General features: G+C 36.5%; 1 protein-coding gene across 4 annotated transcripts in view; it reads right to left on the bottom strand.

The window, feature by feature from the left end:
- Positions 1–3,308: 3,308 nt before the first annotated feature.
- The window catches only part of pacsin1b (protein kinase C and casein kinase substrate in neurons 1b), a 45,045-nt gene continuing 30,273 nt past the window's right edge, over positions 3,309–18,080 (bottom strand). For all 4 annotated transcript variants that reach the window (XM_007234287.4, XM_007234288.4, XM_007234286.4 and 1 more), the window contains exons 5-10: positions 17,476–17,631; positions 13,225–13,400; positions 11,926–12,046; positions 10,812–10,942; positions 9,565–9,755; positions 3,309–7,168 (exon numbers count right to left, since the gene is read on the bottom strand). In XM_007234287.4, the coding sequence (XP_007234349.3) occupies positions 7,059–7,168; positions 9,565–9,755; positions 10,812–10,942; positions 11,926–12,046; positions 13,225–13,400; positions 17,476–17,631 (885 nt within the window). In that variant the 3' untranslated portion in view covers positions 3,309–7,058. The remainder of the gene's footprint in view (positions 7,169–9,564; positions 9,756–10,811; positions 10,943–11,925; positions 12,047–13,224; positions 13,401–17,475; positions 17,632–18,080) is intronic.

Raw genomic sequence — 18,080 nt, 5'->3', positions numbered from 1 at the left:
TTGTTTGAAGTAATTTAAGTAACTCAAAATAAGCACAAAAAGTCACGAGTCAAGTTATTATGTTATTAAGTTATTTTACTCATTTTGAGACTTTGTGATAGGTTATTTTAAGAAATCTTCCTCAGAAAAATCTGCTCACGCCATTGTATACACACTTTGTAGGTGTACACTTCCTGACTTAAGTTCACCTGTAGTTTCAGTGGAAAAAGACCACCATAGGACCGCTGCTGACCAGACATAATTTGGGAATTATATCGTTTTCTGCACAGCAGTGACACTGACATGATAGTTTCATGGCAGTCAGTACATTCGTCATCATATCAATGTATTCAATTTGCTTATAAATTAAAGGCCTTTTATTTCTCGCTGCCCTCTAGTGGTAGTTTAAGACACTACATCTTTTCTGTCATGCTGTGAGCAAAGGCCTTTAATTCACAGGCTTGCACTGACATTACATAACATTCACTATAATGTTGCATGTTGTCAGTGAAAGAGAGTTCAACAAGGTTATTGACCAGTCTCTTATAATTTCAGGACTTTACTGCAACTCCTTCCTGACTGTTCTTTCTTAATGATCCAGAATATACAGAATAACTGGCCTTCAATGTTCCTTCAAGTTCAGGCATGTAGCTTCTCTGCTGTGTTCTCTTCACAGTAAAAAGTCAAGTGTTTAATTAACTCCCACAGATTTGATTGTAACTCTTTCCCAGGGTTTATATACTAACACTGAAAAAGTTATAAAGTTAAACAATAGATTAGAAAAAGAAGATTAGTCAATTGATATGATTATTTATCATTGAATTATTATTATGGGGAGGCTAGCTTGTTTTTTTGGGTTTGTAATACAGGATAAAACATCCCTGCTTACATCCTGCCAGTGTATTTTTTTCATTGCATGAGATCTTTAATTCATTGCATTGCATTGCATTTCTCAGTGTTCACAATATACAGTACAGAAAACGATAACTTGCTCTTATAACCTACAACATATTGCCTTGAAAAACAACCATCATATAAAATATAATGGAATGCCTGATGGAATCTAAATTGTAAATTGTAACTCTCCAGTTTTTCTGTGTTCACTGGCCATGCCTATTTTTAAGAGTTAATTTCTTCCACATTTGTGTTAAAATATCTGATCAGTTCATAATAAATAATTTTTAGCAATATTTTTGCTATAGATAGTGATCATAAAGTAGCTAGCTTTGATTACCTGCTAACCCAGGATTCCACAAGCCTTTTTAACCTTATTTACAGCAATTTACAGTATAGCTAACCAGCTTTCACACACAACACACACAGGAGTGCTGTGCTAGCAGAGCTAGCTCACTAAATACCTTATACCTAACTTATACCCACTGCCTTCCGGAGAAAGGAGCTGCGTATGTGATTGAAGGAGCTAAATTTAACTCATTCAGCAAAACATCCATACATCTGCTCTTTCTATTCTGTGGAGGGAAGCTGGGTTCTGAAGCTCAGATGAAGAGGATGGTTCAAAGATGAGATTCTGTGGAAGAATATGCTAGCAGATATATGGGAATTGGGTTGGATATCTTAAATTTAGCTGTCAACTACAGAGTCTGTGGGAGAAGAGGCTAACTTTACAGCTAGTCTACGAGTGCAGGGGCACTTCGAGTCGTTTCTTCTGGGTTAAGATGTTTTGGTGTTGGTTTATTCTCCATAAAATGTTAAGATCAGACACATGGGAATTAGTTTGAATGTGGTAAATTTAGCTATCAACTAAAGACACATGTCTATGTGAAATCCAGCAATAGCACTGTGTACCAATTGAGAGGTATTAAAAGAATAAAGCTAGCCAGTGTAAAACAGAACCACTTCAGTTATTCCTTGGGTATATAATAAAAAAAAAAAACACTGAGATAATGAAAAGCTCAAAATATGTTTCAATTACCTACTTAACTAATTTAGCTAGCTAACAAACTAATGTACCCACTCCTCTTCTGTGGAAGGCAGCATTGATGCTGAGCCTGATCCACTCGTACCAGAGCAACACCAGACAAACCAAGTCTCCCTGAAGCTGCGGGAGTCTCCCTCATTTCGGTAGCGGCTCCCTGATGCCCGCGAGTCACATATAATCTCCCTGAATTCAGAACAAGTGTGACAAACGCGCACACAGGCCACAGACTTTTTTCTCTAATCGCGTATGGGAAGGAGAGAGAGAAAACAGAGAGGGTTCTGATTGGCCTTTTCTCTGCAAAGAGTCTGTGAGACAGCCAATCAGTTTTTAGTGTGGGCGGGCAGTGTTTTTCCCTCCTCCCGGACGGGAATTGTTCAGTCAGTGAGAGAAAGCAGATCATGGTGGAGGCATTATTAATAATTATTGTAATATGATATGAAATGTTTTTGATGATGTGCGATTTTTTGTGATATTGTAACTGTCAATTTTTGTCAAATAAAGTACTTCCCCCCCCCCCCAAAAAAAAAGGAAAGCAGAGGCAAGGCCTTCCAAAAAGAAAAAAGATAAAACTCATTTCACCTCTGAATACTCTAAATTTAATTTAAAAAAAAGTAAAATTAATTAATATAAAAGTAAAGTTTCGTTATCCTTTGGTGTGTGTGCAAGTTTTTTTGTTTTTTTTTTGGGGAGGGGGGGGTCAACTTTTCCAACTTGGGATGTCTGCAACACACACTAACACCTCATAGCCCACCACCACGCTAATCACTGCTAATCACTGCTAATCACTGCAGCACTGAGAATAACAACCCTGTAAGCTGTTCTGTGATGGTTTTCTCTCCTGTGGGGTTCTGAGTATTGAAGAACAGGGTAAAAAAGGTGAATAAAAATAAAGTATGTAGAGAAACAGTCTGTAATTATTATACAGTAGAACTATGATAAAGTATGAGTGAAATATGATGAAGGGAGCTTAAAAATGGATAGTAAGTGTACAAAAGAGAATACAAAAGATTAAAAACAAGTGAACACAAAATCTACACAACTCCCAATATTTAGAGGGATAACTCTGTGGACTGATGGGTTCCAAACTTATTGGAAGACATGAATCGTTCCTATTGCTGAAATGCTCTATTGCATTGTTCTACCTTAATAAAATCATTCTAATCTGTCAAACATGGTGGTGGTAGTTACTACAAAGGTTTGATTGCAGTTGTTACTGCCACCTTTTTCCATAGATGAAATATATTTTTAATAAACCTTTTTCTCCACTGTTTGAATTGATAATTTTATAGCTGCTTTGGTTATTTGGAAAGTAAATGTAAATGTAAATGAATAAGATTATAGTGAATGTAAAAGACTACAGTGAAGGCGGACGCGGTGCAGAGCGCTGGTGTCAGGTCGATGTGTTTTATTTTGAAGTATAACTGAACAGTCACTACACCAGTATTAAGAGTAGATTACATAACATGAGCTTCATCATACAGACGTCATCCCTCTGTTTCCATTCCCATGCCCTCTGCATACATGAAACAGAAGAGAGATTAGGGCATTTTTGTGGATATATTTGACTTAAATTTGCACTGCTGACAAAAAAAATAAAAGTTTGTAGAAAAGAAAATATTATCATTGTTATGTTGTTTAAGTGTTAGTTTTAATATGCAGTGTCATTATTATGCTTTATGTGGATTTCATGGTCCAGCACTCATGAAGACAAGGTCAATGATGTTATAACAGACCAATCAGGACATATTTAGGTAGACATAATGTAAAACTGGGGACTGTATTTTTTCTTAGTCAAAAAGGGGATGTTAATGTGATGTTTTTTCGTTGTGTTTAAATTAAATTAAATTGATTGACCGTGTCTCGCTAATAACTGTGTTGTTTCACATTAACAATCCATGTAATAACAATGTAATTACTGGTGATGTCCTCTTTGTTACCAATGGACTACAATAGTACAGCTTATGTAATCATTCAATCAACTCCAGCGTTGATTTGGTAATTAAACAGTAATTACACAGTAGCAATACACACATTACAAGTAGTTACACTAATGTTACTGCAGGAATTATTATGTGTACTTACACAGTTATTAGCCACAATACCAATTAAAATAATTATGTTTTCTTTAGAAAAAAGAGGACGCAAGTCTGACACTTTTATGACACTTCCAGAAAACGTCTTCGAAAAAATTAGCTGAACAAACATAGACTATAGTGTGGTCACACTTTATATTAAGTGCCTCAAATAACTGTGTAATTACACATTAATAATGCAAGTAATAATAACATAATTACTAGTGATGTCCTCTTTGTTACCAATGGACTAAAATAGTACAGCTTATGTAATCATTCAATTAACTGCAGCGTTGATTTGGTAATTAAACAGTAATTACAAAGTAGCAATACACACATTACAAGTAGTTACACTAATGTTACTGCAGGAATTATTATGTGTACTTACACAGTTATTAGCCACAATACCAATTAAAATAATTAGACTATAGTGTGGTCACACTTTATATTAAGTGCCTCAAAAAACTGTGTAATTACACATTAATAATGCAAGTAATAACAACATAATTACTAGTGAAGTTCTAATTGTTATCAACGGACTACAATAATACAGCCTATGTAGCCATGTAGTCATTCAATTAACTCCAGCGTTGATTTGTTTAAATGTCGCAAAATAACTGTGTAACTACACATTAACAATCTTTGTAGTAACAATGTAACTACTAATGAAGTACTCATTGTTACCAATGGACTACACTAGTAGAGCTTATGTAATTCAATTAACTCCAGCATTAATTTGTATAGTCAAATGGTAATTGCACAGTAACAGTGCACACATCACCAGTAGTAAAAGCCTCAAATAACAGTGTAATTACACATTAATAATCCATGTAATAACAAGGTAACATTTCGAGTTACATCGTATCTTTAGAGACAGTTAATAGAAAGTGAGACCTGATTTACTGTTTCCCAAATAACTGTGTAATTACACATTAATAATGCAAGTAATAGCTACTAGTGATGTCCTCATTGTGTTGTGTAATTAAATGGTAATTACACAGTAACAGTGCACCCATCATCAGTAGTAAATGTGCCAAATAACTGTGTGATTACACATTAATAATCCACATAATAATAATGTTAATCATTGTTACTACAGATGGACTACAAAAGTAGGGCTTCTATAATTCAATTAACTCCAGCATTGATTTGTGTAACTAAACAGTAATTACACAGTAACAGTGCACACATCACCAGTAGTAAATGCCTCAAATTACTGTGAACTCCTCATTGTTACTGATGGACTACAGTATTAGAGCTTATGTAATCTTTTAATTAACTCCAGCATTAATTTGTGTATTTAAATGGTAATCACAAAGTAACAGTGCACACATTACCAGTAGTAAATGCCTCAAATAACTGTGTAATTACACATTAATAATCTGTGTTATAACAACATAATTACTGGATATGTCCTGATTGTTACCAATGAACTACAATAGTACAGCTGCTGTAGTCATTCAATTAATGCAAGCATTGATTTGTGTAACTAAACAGTAATTACACAGTAACAGTGCACATGTTACCAGTAGTAAATGCCTCAAATAATGTAATGTAATTACACATTAGCAATACATGTATTAACAATGTAACTACTGGTGATATCCTCATTGTTACTGATGGACTACAATATTAGGGATTATATAATCATTCAGTTAACACCAGCATTGATTTGTGTAATTACACAGTAATTACACAGTAACAGTGCATACATTACCAACAGTAAATGCCTCAGATAACTGTGTAATTACATGTTAATAATCCATGTAATAACAATGTAACTACTGGTGAAATCCTCATTGTTATCAACGGACTACAATAGTACAGCTTATGTAATTTAATTAACTCCAGGGTTGATTTGTGTAATCAAATTGTAATTACACCAGTAGTGAATGCCTCAAATAACTGTGTAGTTACACATTAATAATCCATGTTATAACAATGAAACATTCGAGTTATAGAGTATCTTCTGAGACAGTTAATAGAAAGTGAGACCTGATTAACTGTGCCGCTTATTACTGTGTAATTACTGTGGATTAATAATCCATGCTATAACAATGTAACTAATGGTGATGGCCTCATTGTCACTGCTGGACTACAGTTATAGAGCTTATGTAATTCAATTAACTCCAGCATTGATTAGTGTTATTAAATGGTAATAACACAGTAACAGTGCACACATCACCAGAAGTAAATGCCTCAAATAACCGTGTAATTACACATTAATAATCAATGTAATAACAATGTAAAATTTGAGTTACAGAGTGTCTTCAGAGACAAGTGGGACCAAGTGTTTATGGGCAAAAGGAAAGTACTAAAGAAGACGATAGCACACCGTGGAAGTACCTGAAGAACACAAGCCGGTGCCAGAGGTTCACAGTCCTTTTGCGGTAAGGCAGATTAAAACCAGCGCAGGCAGCATTCCGAGTGGAGTGTAAACACTGTAGCACATGCCGAAACATACGTGACTGCGTATACAGGGAGGTAAGAACATGATCACATGATCAGATACACCTCCGATCAACAAGGAATGTCCCCAAATCAATAAATAAATGGTAAGAAAGGAATGTAAATGCATGTCTTAAGCAGGGCCATACCAGGTTCAGTCCTCAGACTGTCACTGCCACACGCAAAAGTCCTTAAATATACACAGCGCATAGCTCATTCTTGCTACGCTAGGCTTCATGGAGTACAATATAATAACAGTTTTTACAGGAGAACATATTTGCACACGTACGCCAGCTGCACATAACTTTACACAGGTTGAAGGGGACACAAAACTGTCCCCTCACACTGATATGTTAGATATGGACTCTTCATTTCGGAGTACCCAAACCTCGTGGACGGACACAGTAGATACAGTATACTGAGGGTATACTCTCTGGGTTGTTTTGTGATGGTGATGTTCTTTTTTCACAGTTAAGATATAGAAGGAACGTTTATGGTGGACAGTTCTCAGCCAGTCTTCTCCTGGTGGATAGTGCTGGGAAGTCTCTGGTTATGTGTGCAGTGGACAGTGCAGTCTTTTAGGCCCCTTAGGAAAGAAGGCCGTCCTCCAAACAAGGCAACTAAATAGGCTCAACGTAATTGGCTGGGTACAAGCCAAGCTGACCACTGTCCAGTCGTCCTTTACACCAGCCTTGGTCATCTTCGTCTTCTAGCTTGGTCAGCTCGTCACCTGTAAGAGTAGAGACAATGCTTCTGTCAGGTCTTGTTAGGTTTAACCCTCTGAGGTATTTTGATTAAAGTGGGTAAAGACTGTATAGATCCTGCTAAATGTAGTAGATCAAACAAGACCTGTTTACACTGTCTGAAGTTTCCTACTTTAGTTTGTAACTGAAGATAATATACCTAAAAATCAGTGATGTATTAGTCCTGACACTGTCAGTTTTTCAGATTCTCAGGGGGACATCTGTAAAAAATATTTCACACTTCTACTCAGTGAAAAAACTCTTGCATTCAGACTGCAATTAAAAAAAACAGGAGGACCAGTAAGTTTTCTGGCCTTCTCAGTCACGTGACATCACGTTCAGTAGCTCCTCCATTTCCACTCGCTGTTGTGTTTACGTGGATCTCCGCTTAAAAACGTGAGCCCAAAGAGTAATTACGTTGCGTGGCAGTGGACAAATAGCTATTTTATTAAACGTGGTGACGAAAGGTGAAGAAACTCAGAGATGTGCGTCCAGACGGGACTAAAATTAGCGGAGGACCAAAGAGTTCAGTGAAAAACAGTAGATAATTCAGCCTCTAATTTTCTCAGAAGACGACTGAGAAAAACACATACATGGTCGTTCCAGATGGGAATAAAATCAAAGAGGACCCCTATAAAAGAGAAAATTACCCCAGTATCCCCTGAGAAAGTAAGCCCAATAACAGTACCATGCGTGCTAAAGTCTAACAGAAAGAAATGATAATAAATTATGTTGGTAACACTTTGCTTGGATGGTCCATTTTATGGCCTTGTTGATGCACAACTGACATTCAACTAACACTGAATTGAATGTCCATTAAATTTAACTTAACCCTATGTTGAATGTAAATGATTCAAAATAGAACCTAAACATACACCTAACCCTAACCTTAACCAACCATAAAATCAAACCCTACACCTAACCCTAACCCTAACCTTAACCTAAGCTTAAAATCTAACCCTACACCTAACCCTAACCTTACCCCTTAATCAACCCTAAAATCTAACCCTACACCTAACCCTAACCCTTAATCAACCCTAAAATCTAACCCTACACCTAACCCTAACCTTAACCCTTAATCAACCCTAAAATCTAACCCTACACCTAACCCTAACCTTAACCCTTAATCAACCCTAAAATCTAACCCTACACCTAACGCTAACCTTAACCCTTAATCAACCCTAAAATCTAACCCTACACCTAACCCTAACCTTAACCCTTAATCAACCCTAAAATCAAACCCTACACCTAACCCTCACCCTAACCTTAAACTAAACTTAAAATCTAACCCTAAACCCAATCCTAAAATATTAAGATAAGCGTTTGGATTAGAGTTGAGTGTAGGGTTTTATTCAATAGAGATTTATTTACTTTCACCTTTTAGTTCATTTGCATTTAATAGACATGTCATTAAATGTCAGTTGAGCATCAAAGAGGCCATCAAATGGACCATCCAAGTAGAGGTCTGCGCGGGACTGTTTTTTTAAACCCGCTCCCGCCCGCTCCCGCGTCTTTTTGTCCCGCTCCCGCCCGCTCCCGCAAAAAAATCACTTCTTTTAATCCCGCTCCCGCCCGCCACATACACATTCCCGCCGCTCCCGTCCCGCAGTCCTAATATGAATTGAATTAATTACATTTAGTGCTTCAAATTTACATATGTATTTATTAAAACAGCAATTCAGTTCGCAGTCCAAACACATGCCATCAGGTGCATCAAGAATCCTAGAAGTGGATTAGAAGTGGATCTATATTATATAAAATAATAAATGTAAAAATATATAAAATTAAATTCAATTAGTTTAATTAATATTTGTATTATTATTATTAATAATAATAATAACAATAATAACAATAATAATAATAACAATAACAATGTTATTGTTATTATTATTATTGTTATTATTGTTATTATTATTATTATTATTATTATTATTTTGCACCAGTATAGTAAATGTCGTCCTTTAAATTACACACCCCCCTCCCCCCCCCCCCCCCCCCTCCTCTGCACACGCCTGCTGGAGATGCTGAAAATGTGTGTGTGTGTGTCCATCCTCCGAGAGATTTTTCTTGTGTTTTTTTGTTGCTTGCATGGGAATCATAGCGTGATTATTATAATTTTCTTAACTATTTATCAATTTGCGGGAGCGGGACCACATGTTAATGTGGTCCCGCTCCCGCATGGCCTGTATTGATTAAATTACCGCTCCCGCCAATAACAATTCAGTTTTGTCCCGCGCCGCAACATATTCTGACGGGTCCCGCGGGTCCCGCGGGACTCCCGCGGGAGTGCAGACCTCTACATCCAAGTAAAGTGTTGCCCTTATGTTTAAATTCTACAGTTTAATCAGTAGAAATATATTGAATTTAAATCTGAGTTTCTCACCTGCTCTGAAGCTGAGCTCGTCCTGCTCTTGTCCTTCATAGTCGTACAGCGCCCGAACCCGAACCCCTTTGCTCACGTCCTCCTCAAAAGGGTTGTTTCCTCCATTGGTCTCAGCGGCTTGCTGGGCTGCAGGCTGGTCTTCATCTGACCACTCGGCTGAATAGCCCTGATTCTTATCATAACTGCTCACACTGCAAAATCAAACAAGTAAAGATTATAAAAGACATACAGACAAGTTTTCTAAGGTTTCTTTGCTAGGGATAGAGAACAGTAAACCTCTTGAGACCCTGTGTCCTCATATGAGAACATTACATTCTTGTTTCTCTGCACTATGATACTTAATTCTGTGTAATAATGTTGACTCTTTGGCCTTATATAGAGACACTGCTTATACCATCTAGTGGTCACATGACAATATTACATTCAACTGATTGAAAACAAGATTGCAGGAATGCCAGTCAAAAGTTTCTACAGCCAGTCCAGACAGAAACGTGGGCCACGTAAAAATTATCATCCAATTTTACATTTAAAACTAGTATATTTACGTACTGTCGACAGCTAAAAGTTAGTTTTGTAGCTAAATCGGTCCTTGAGATCCTAAATGGCAAGGATTATTTTTAAACAAATAACTGCGTTAAAATAAACTACTGTCCATATATGAGGACATTGTTTTTTTGTTTTCATACTTGTTGAGCCCTATTAATCCCAAATAGATAGGAGAAATTAAAATAACCACCAAACAAAAGTCCAGGTCTAAAATAATCAGATAATCAATCTTGAAATAAAATGATGGTTAAAAACATATCAATGATGACACAGCTTACCATACATAAGCTTTATAGTCTTACTCAATGGTCTAATTTATCTAAATTCAATATCTTGCCAAATCCTAAAGATGCAAGGTACAAGGTAGATTTAAGGAAAATAACAGAGCCTATACCATACTACACATAGTCATGAATCCTATGCCATAGCCTACGGAGGAGCCAAAAGCACACATCCTCAGAAATAAGACAGCAACTGTGATTGGTCTACTGATCCTTGAACACTCAAGTATAAATGCTCACAGTAGGATAGGTCACTTAAGCAGGCGGTATAGACACTGTACTAGATGCAGAAATATAATTCAACCTTAACAGAGTACACACTCAGCACTTCTGATATCCAGATCCATGAGGATTATCTGCAATCTGGTCACAGAATGGTGAAAAGGTGTAAAAAAAAAAGTAAAAAAGATAGATCTCTACCTGCCCCGGTCTCCAGTCGGTGGTGTTGCGTGATCTCCAGCAGGTGTGACATGAGTGAGTGTGACTCCATCATGGTTCTTTTTCACCTTCTCTTTCTTGCTAATGGCATGGGTCAGGTCTGGATTATATTCCTTAAAAAGAAGTATTCAACATCAGGCATTTGTTCATTCATTTGCAATGGCGGAGAGAAGCATATGCAACCATGTCTCTCCAAACCATCACTGATTGGTGGAAACTTCACAGTAGACCTCAAGCAGTTTGGACTGTGTGTCTCTCCACTCTTCCTCCAGACTCTGCTCCCTTGATTTTTCTCTAAATAAATGTAAAATTTAATACTGATGATCAGTGATGGTTTGGAGAGACATGTCATCTGCTGGTGTTGATCCACTGTGTTTTATTATCAAGTCTAAAGTCAGTGCAGTTTTGTTCTCCCACAAAATCTTACAGCACTTCATGCTTCCCTCTGCTACTGACAACTTTTATAGAGATGCAGATTTCATTTTCCAGCAGGACTTGGCACACTGCCCACACTGCCAAAAGTACCAATTGTTCTTATATAATATTCTAATTTTCTGAGACACTGATTTTTGCATTTTTATTGGCTGTAAGCCATAATCACCAACAATAAAATAAATAAACGCTCAAAATAGATCACCCTGTGTGTAATACATCTATATAATATATCAATGATATTAAATGTTTTTTAGATGCACTAGTATATCCCACTTCCTGACTTTGTAATAAAATGATCAGTGTTATAGAGGGAGGTCATACATTGACTATATGTTCCAGCAAGAGCAAGTCAGTCTGAGTGTGTTTCTTAAGAGAATTCCCCAAAGACACAAATAAAACAAATAATTATTTGCTAAGATTAAAGGCAGTTGGGCTCAACATCAATCCATCAAAATTACCCAAGACCAAAGAATGGTCAGTGGACACCAAGATCAGGTGGTCAGAAAACAGTTTCCTGACATTTTCCTGGCAATAAGCATAAACTAATTTGTATAAAATAGGTATAGTAAGTATAAAAACAGTTCAAATCAACTCATAAAATAAAAATAAAAAAATAGTAATGATTACAGTTATTAATCATACAGTATAATAATTACTGTACCTCAAACTGTGGCCAGTTCATGTGCATGCCTGGCCCGTGGTTGTTGCTGAACCACTTCAGGTCTTCTTGGGCACTGGCAGATGTGATGGTTCTTTCAAGGTCCCGGTAGATCGTGGCGTAGCTGAGAAAACAAAAGATGTATTCACTATCATCTCACTCACTATCAATTTTTATCAATTATGATGCATCTATCTGAAAATGCCAAATCAAGAGCTTTGGTTATAACTGATTAGATTATTCAACATGCATTTGACTAAAATAAAGATTTTAGCGACTATTTCAATGATATTCCATCTGACACTGTAAATAATGTTATAAAGTAATATATTCACACATTATAATAAAAAAACTGTTAGAAACAACTATTTCCATGCACAGAAATCCCAAAATAGTTTTAATTGGCAATTTCAACACATTCAGAAACAAAATACAGTTCTAAATTGCCATATGTAAAAAATAAAAAAAAATAAAAAAAATCACATAAAAAAATCCAAAAGTAAAATTACCAAAGCTTCACTTATAAAACTCCCAATTCTAAATTCTCCAGTGAAAGTCTAAATATGTTTTAATAATTAATTCTAATGGAGGAACAATTAGATGTACGTATTTAACCCTTTCAGACCCAGTGTGCATTGCAATGGACAACATCTGTCTTCTACCTTTTTATGTATTCTTGTACACAAATTGACACCTATTGTGCACCAGAACAGACATATATCATCCAATCAAACAGCAGTTCAGCCGCATTGGAAAAATAAAAGTTTGCACTTTTGTGAAGTCAAGCATGAAAACATCCCAGCTAATGAGTGAATGTGAAATTTAAAAAAATATAAAATTAACAACGTTAAACAAATTACTCCACTGCAGTGAACATAAAAAGTACAAGTATTGTATTTTTATATGTATTTATTTATTTATATGCTTGTTAGTTAATTTGTTTATTAATTTGTTTTTGGTGAATCTTGTTTTCAAATGCATTACAGACAGAAAAGTGCATTATTATATTTTTTCATTGGAAAAAAACAGGTATGAAAGGGTTAAATCATACTGATTACACTATGAAAACCCCTTGTACTGCCCTGAGTTTTGGATTAAGTCTGAACCCTAAACTTGCTAAAGGGACACCATATGTAGCGCCATATGCTAATTTAGCTTTAAATGAACGGCGGTCGCCGGGATCGGTTGGGATTATGTAAATGTGAACAGGCTAATTGGGTCCCATTATGTCTCAATCATTGTTAGCTACAATAGCACGAGGCTGGGAGCAGATGGTGAGCAGACCGCGAGCTCCTGACTGACCTTTGGTTCTCGGTGAGGTTAAGGTGGCGCTTGACGTCCAGCAGCACCTCCCGGACGAAGCTCAGCCTCTTCTCCTCGAACTGCTGGCACTGCTCAAACACCGCCTCCATGTTCTCCATGTACTGCGGCGTGCACTTCCCCAGCTCGTCCAGAGCCTTCTCGTACTTCTCTTTGGCCTGATAATCAACACAACATGCACCCATCAGCACTTTCTATATCATTGCTGTGCAATAAAAAAAAAAACACATCTCCATTTTGGTCGATTTTTAGTTTACTACATAATTTAAACAGACAAACTTTCTCTTACACTGTGCCAAAATGTATTGATGAATGGACCAATAGAAACTCTTCAAAATGACCTGAAATAAACTATTTTTACATTGACCTTCATTGAAAGTTTACAAGTTTTTTTCTCTCTCCTGTAAAGTTGCTGTTTTGGAGATAAGTGTTTTTCATTGCACAGTGACAATATGCTAAACCTACATTGCTACATTCCTACATTCCTACTATTCATAGTGTATATGCACATATTTAAATATGTTCAAAAAGACAAAAGGTATTCATAGGGAATTTACTGTATTCAAAATAAAGAATTAAGGACCATTCCACCGAATCTGTGCCATTTCTGTCTCCAGGAAATGAAATGTATAAATGTGGTCACAAAATAACTTTAAAATACATTTTATTATTAAGCATAGTGTCTTTTACATTTGCCTGATTGCAAAAATAAAATATGCAATTAAAAACATTAACAAAAACTACTTTGAACACCTGTCCCCACTCTCTAACTATAAACTTAACCATGAAATATAATTATTAAAATCCTTCAGAGATGTATTTTTTTGCCTTGTTGTGTGACTCTAAATCCCTTCTATCCTCAAAAAAAATTTTTAATAACAAATCCATAATATTTAAGCGCAAATACACATTTTAGTTGTGTTTTCCTGGGTTTTACTCACTCCTGTTACCGTAACACATTACCCTCTCTGAAACATCTTGAACATTCTACACAGGAAGTCACATCTACAACAGGAAGTGACTTCAGCTGGTTTTTCTGATGAAGATCATGGGAAGATCCCCCATTAGTTTCTCAGTATATTTGATCTTATTGTAACAATGACTGAGGAGCTAAATCTCAACACTCTGTCCTGTTACCTAAATTAATTTTTACATCTTATTTATTTATTGTTAAAATACACAATTTGGGAAAATCACTAGAATGTGCTCAGTGTTCTCATGCTATTAGCATAGCTGCCATTTAGCTCATTTTCATGTTTTTGCTAATTTTATGCTAAAAACTCATTCCTCATTCACTCATACTTTGATTCCTGTTACTCAAAACATAAAAAATAACAGGAAGGAGTGTCATTAACAGGAGAGATTTTGTGTCGTAAATATTTACTGAATATTTACTAAAAATACACTAAATATTTTAAATGTATAAATGATCAAATGATCAAAACTATCATAAAATATTATACCACAGTTCCGACCCTGCAATGTGATTGGCTAAGAGGCGTTCTATGATTGCCGTTATTAGCCGGTAATGGACTGTAACCGAAGCTCTCCATGTATTACTCCACACCACATACAGGTAACCTAGCAACGATGCAGCGCTTACAAACCAAACAGCACAGCTACAAACAGAGCAGTAATGGAACTATTTTAACTAACAGAGTTTATATAACCAAACAGATTGTATTTTCTCCTCCTCTTTAACTCAAAATCTTTCAATAAACAGAGATAATGAAACTGTGGTATAATCACAATAATACACTGGAGGTTTGTGCCATAATGTAGCAAAGCAGTGCCAATATTACACATTATAGCACTCCCTCTCGTGTATTATTGCCCTTATTATAATAAAGTACAAAAAAAAATCTATCCATCTCATTATAATTATTAGATAATCATTTATTATATAAAGCAGGACCAAGATCATCATCTCACACGTTTCCATAAATTTCATTAATATGCACTGTATATATTTAGATCCTACTGCTGCTACTATGAAGGACATTGTGATGATAATTACTACAGACACTCTGAATAATGAATAATGACTTTATTGTCTCTAATTTAATTCATTACTCGTCCATGCTGTGAGCCCACAGGTCAATAGAGACTCGTTTAGGGACGAGCGGTTTCAGGCGCGGCACGGCTCGGGCTGGGGTTAAGTGGTTATGACTGATGTAAGGCGACTGATGTTAAAGGCTAATGAATTGACCCTATAGTGCATCCGAGGGCTCACTATTGAGCGGAGCTGTGCTCTTTCACGTTGAGTGGGCCAGAAGCAGAACAGTGATGTCATGGTGCTCTCAGCGGACTTGAACAGATCTGCCGTCGTGATAATTGGTGAGCTGGAATGTGATGGCTAGGAAGAAACACTTTAAAGCAGAGTGAACTGTCAGTATCTAATGGTCTTGCTTATAGTGTGAAGTGCTAAATAGTCTTTTTTATTTTCTTAAAACAACAGCTGTAGTGAAAGATACATGAATTACAGGGCATCTCACGATAGGAAATTATCACAATACATTGCCCACGATAACAGTGAAACCACAAAAATGTGATTTTGAGATATTCAGTTTATAACAAGACAACTCTCAATACTTTACAGCAAAATAAAAAACATATTTTTGTTTACTAAATAATTCCATATGTTTTTCTTTCTAGTTTGGATGACTTTAGTATTATCTGCAATGCAGAACATTTTAAACTGAGGTAAAAAAAAATCACTAAACTTAAAGTGCGTCCAAATTTTTGACTGGTACTGTACAGTGCTGTGAAAAAGTATTTGCCCCCCTACAGATTTATTCTGCTTTTACTTTTTTATCATATCAGACAAAGATAACCTGAGCAAATCTAGCGATAATTTAATTTATTATGGGAAAAAAATGTATTCAAGCCAACCTGACTCTATGTGAAAAAGTGTTAGCTCCCTAAACCTAATAACTTAGTTGATTTGATGTGTTTTTTTTCTTTCTTTTTCTTTCTTAAACCTGGTGTAGAGGGACACATAACTTCCAAAAAGTTCCACTTTTGTCTCGTCAGTCCAAAGAATATTTTCAAAGTCCCCAACGTCATGGGATCATCAAGGTCAATGATGGTAAATGGTTGGTTCGGGTGGTTGTGTTCTTGTTGGTCAGCAGTTTGCCTTGGAACTTTCCCATGGAGACCATTTTCACCGAGTCTCTTTCTTATTTTTGAATCATTTACCCTGACCTTAACTGAAGCGAGTGAGACCTGCAGTTCTGGATTTTTTGGGACCTCCTGAATGAGTTGTCCATGCCCTTTTGGAGTAATTTCGGTAGGCTAGTCACTCCAGGGAAGGGTTACCAGTGTTCCATGTTTTCTCCATTTGTAAATATATGTTCTCACTGTGGTTTGCTGGAGTCCCAAAGCTTTAAAAATGACTCTTTTCCAGACTGATCGGGGCATAATGTGTTGTTTTTTGAGATATTTTATCTGCTTCATGTTGTCAGACATTCTATTTTCTAAGTTATTTTCTAATTGTACAGGTCTGGTAGTAATCTGGCTCTAATTTGACACAGCTTTCCAAAATATGTGGTTATAGCAGTTAATTCAGACAATATATGTGTCTGATATTAAAGTGAAAATACTTTTTTCACAGCATTTTATATGATGTCTGTAAGTTTTGTGATTTAGGGCCATCTCTGGTGAGAATGAGTAATTGCACCAAGCATGCTGAAGAATTATTTTAAACTGGGCAGGTGTGATACGGTCTCCTTTCAGAGAGGATAAATCCGATTCCAGGTTATGTTCAGTCAGACAGAGGGAGAGAGAGAGAGAGAGAGAGAGAGAGAGAGAGAGAGTGCTCAGTCAGAAACTTCACTTCTTCATTTATTTGGTTTTACTATGAGTGAATGAGCTACTGAGCTCTGAGTTTCCTCTTCTGAAGTCTCCATTGCTCCACCAGCCGCTCCCGTTCAGTAAAACTGAGCCGGATCCTCTTTTAGAGGCTGTACGTGTGACGTAAGTATGTAAAGACATGTGACATGCCCAGAAGAAGAACTCCCGTGAAAAAGCGACTCGACACCCCAGTTTTTTGAATAAATATACAGTATTAGGCTTAGCAGGGAAGGTCGTTTCAGCACACTGGTACCATTAAACACAATATTTTATCCATATTCTTCTCCACTCAGAAATGCTTCTGCTTTCAGTTCAGAAACAAAATAATACGAACAGTCACTTTAAATAAGGTTCTCTTCACACTGTTTCACCTAAACTCACCTTCTGAACATCGTTTTTGCACTTTTCCACCTTCTCCTGAAGCTTCTTCTGCTGCTCTGCAGGGGCGGGGGTCTCTCCCTTGCTGTTAGCTTCTCGAGTAGAAGCCAGCTTCTCCTCCTTGCAGGCCATGTGGTATGCTTTCTTTGCTGTTTCCAACTAGCAGGAAAAAGGAAGTGCACAAGAAATAAATTATTAAAAATATAAGTTAACCAGTAACACATTCAGCTTAATGCATTCCATCTTTTTAAACTATAACAGTGCATCAGAAAGTGCTAAAGACTGCACTGAGAACTGCTTATTTCAGGGAAAATAGCAGACGCTGACACATTATTGAAATAAGGCAATTAGCACTTGGGTTGCTAGCAGTAGCTGTGCAGCAGCTGTCACATCCAATACAGTATTGATCTAGTAATTGGGAAAACACAGGCACATTTATGCCTAAGGACAATTATCTATGGTACAAAAGTGCCAGAACACAAAACATCAGGAACAGAACATCAGTAAGGAACATAAGGAAAACTGGGTCACAGAAAAGCTACATTTCCAAAAAGAACAAGTTACACAGCAAAAACAGGAGAGTTGAAATTTCAGAGTTAAACAGCTGA

This window comes from Astyanax mexicanus, chromosome 5 (assembly GCF_023375975.1).
Source record: "Astyanax mexicanus isolate ESR-SI-001 chromosome 5, AstMex3_surface, whole genome shotgun sequence".
NCBI lineage: Eukaryota > Metazoa > Chordata > Actinopteri > Characiformes > Acestrorhamphidae > Astyanax > Astyanax mexicanus.
The sequence above is the reverse complement of the archived record's forward strand: the minus strand, read 5'-3'. Positions and strand labels throughout refer to the sequence as shown.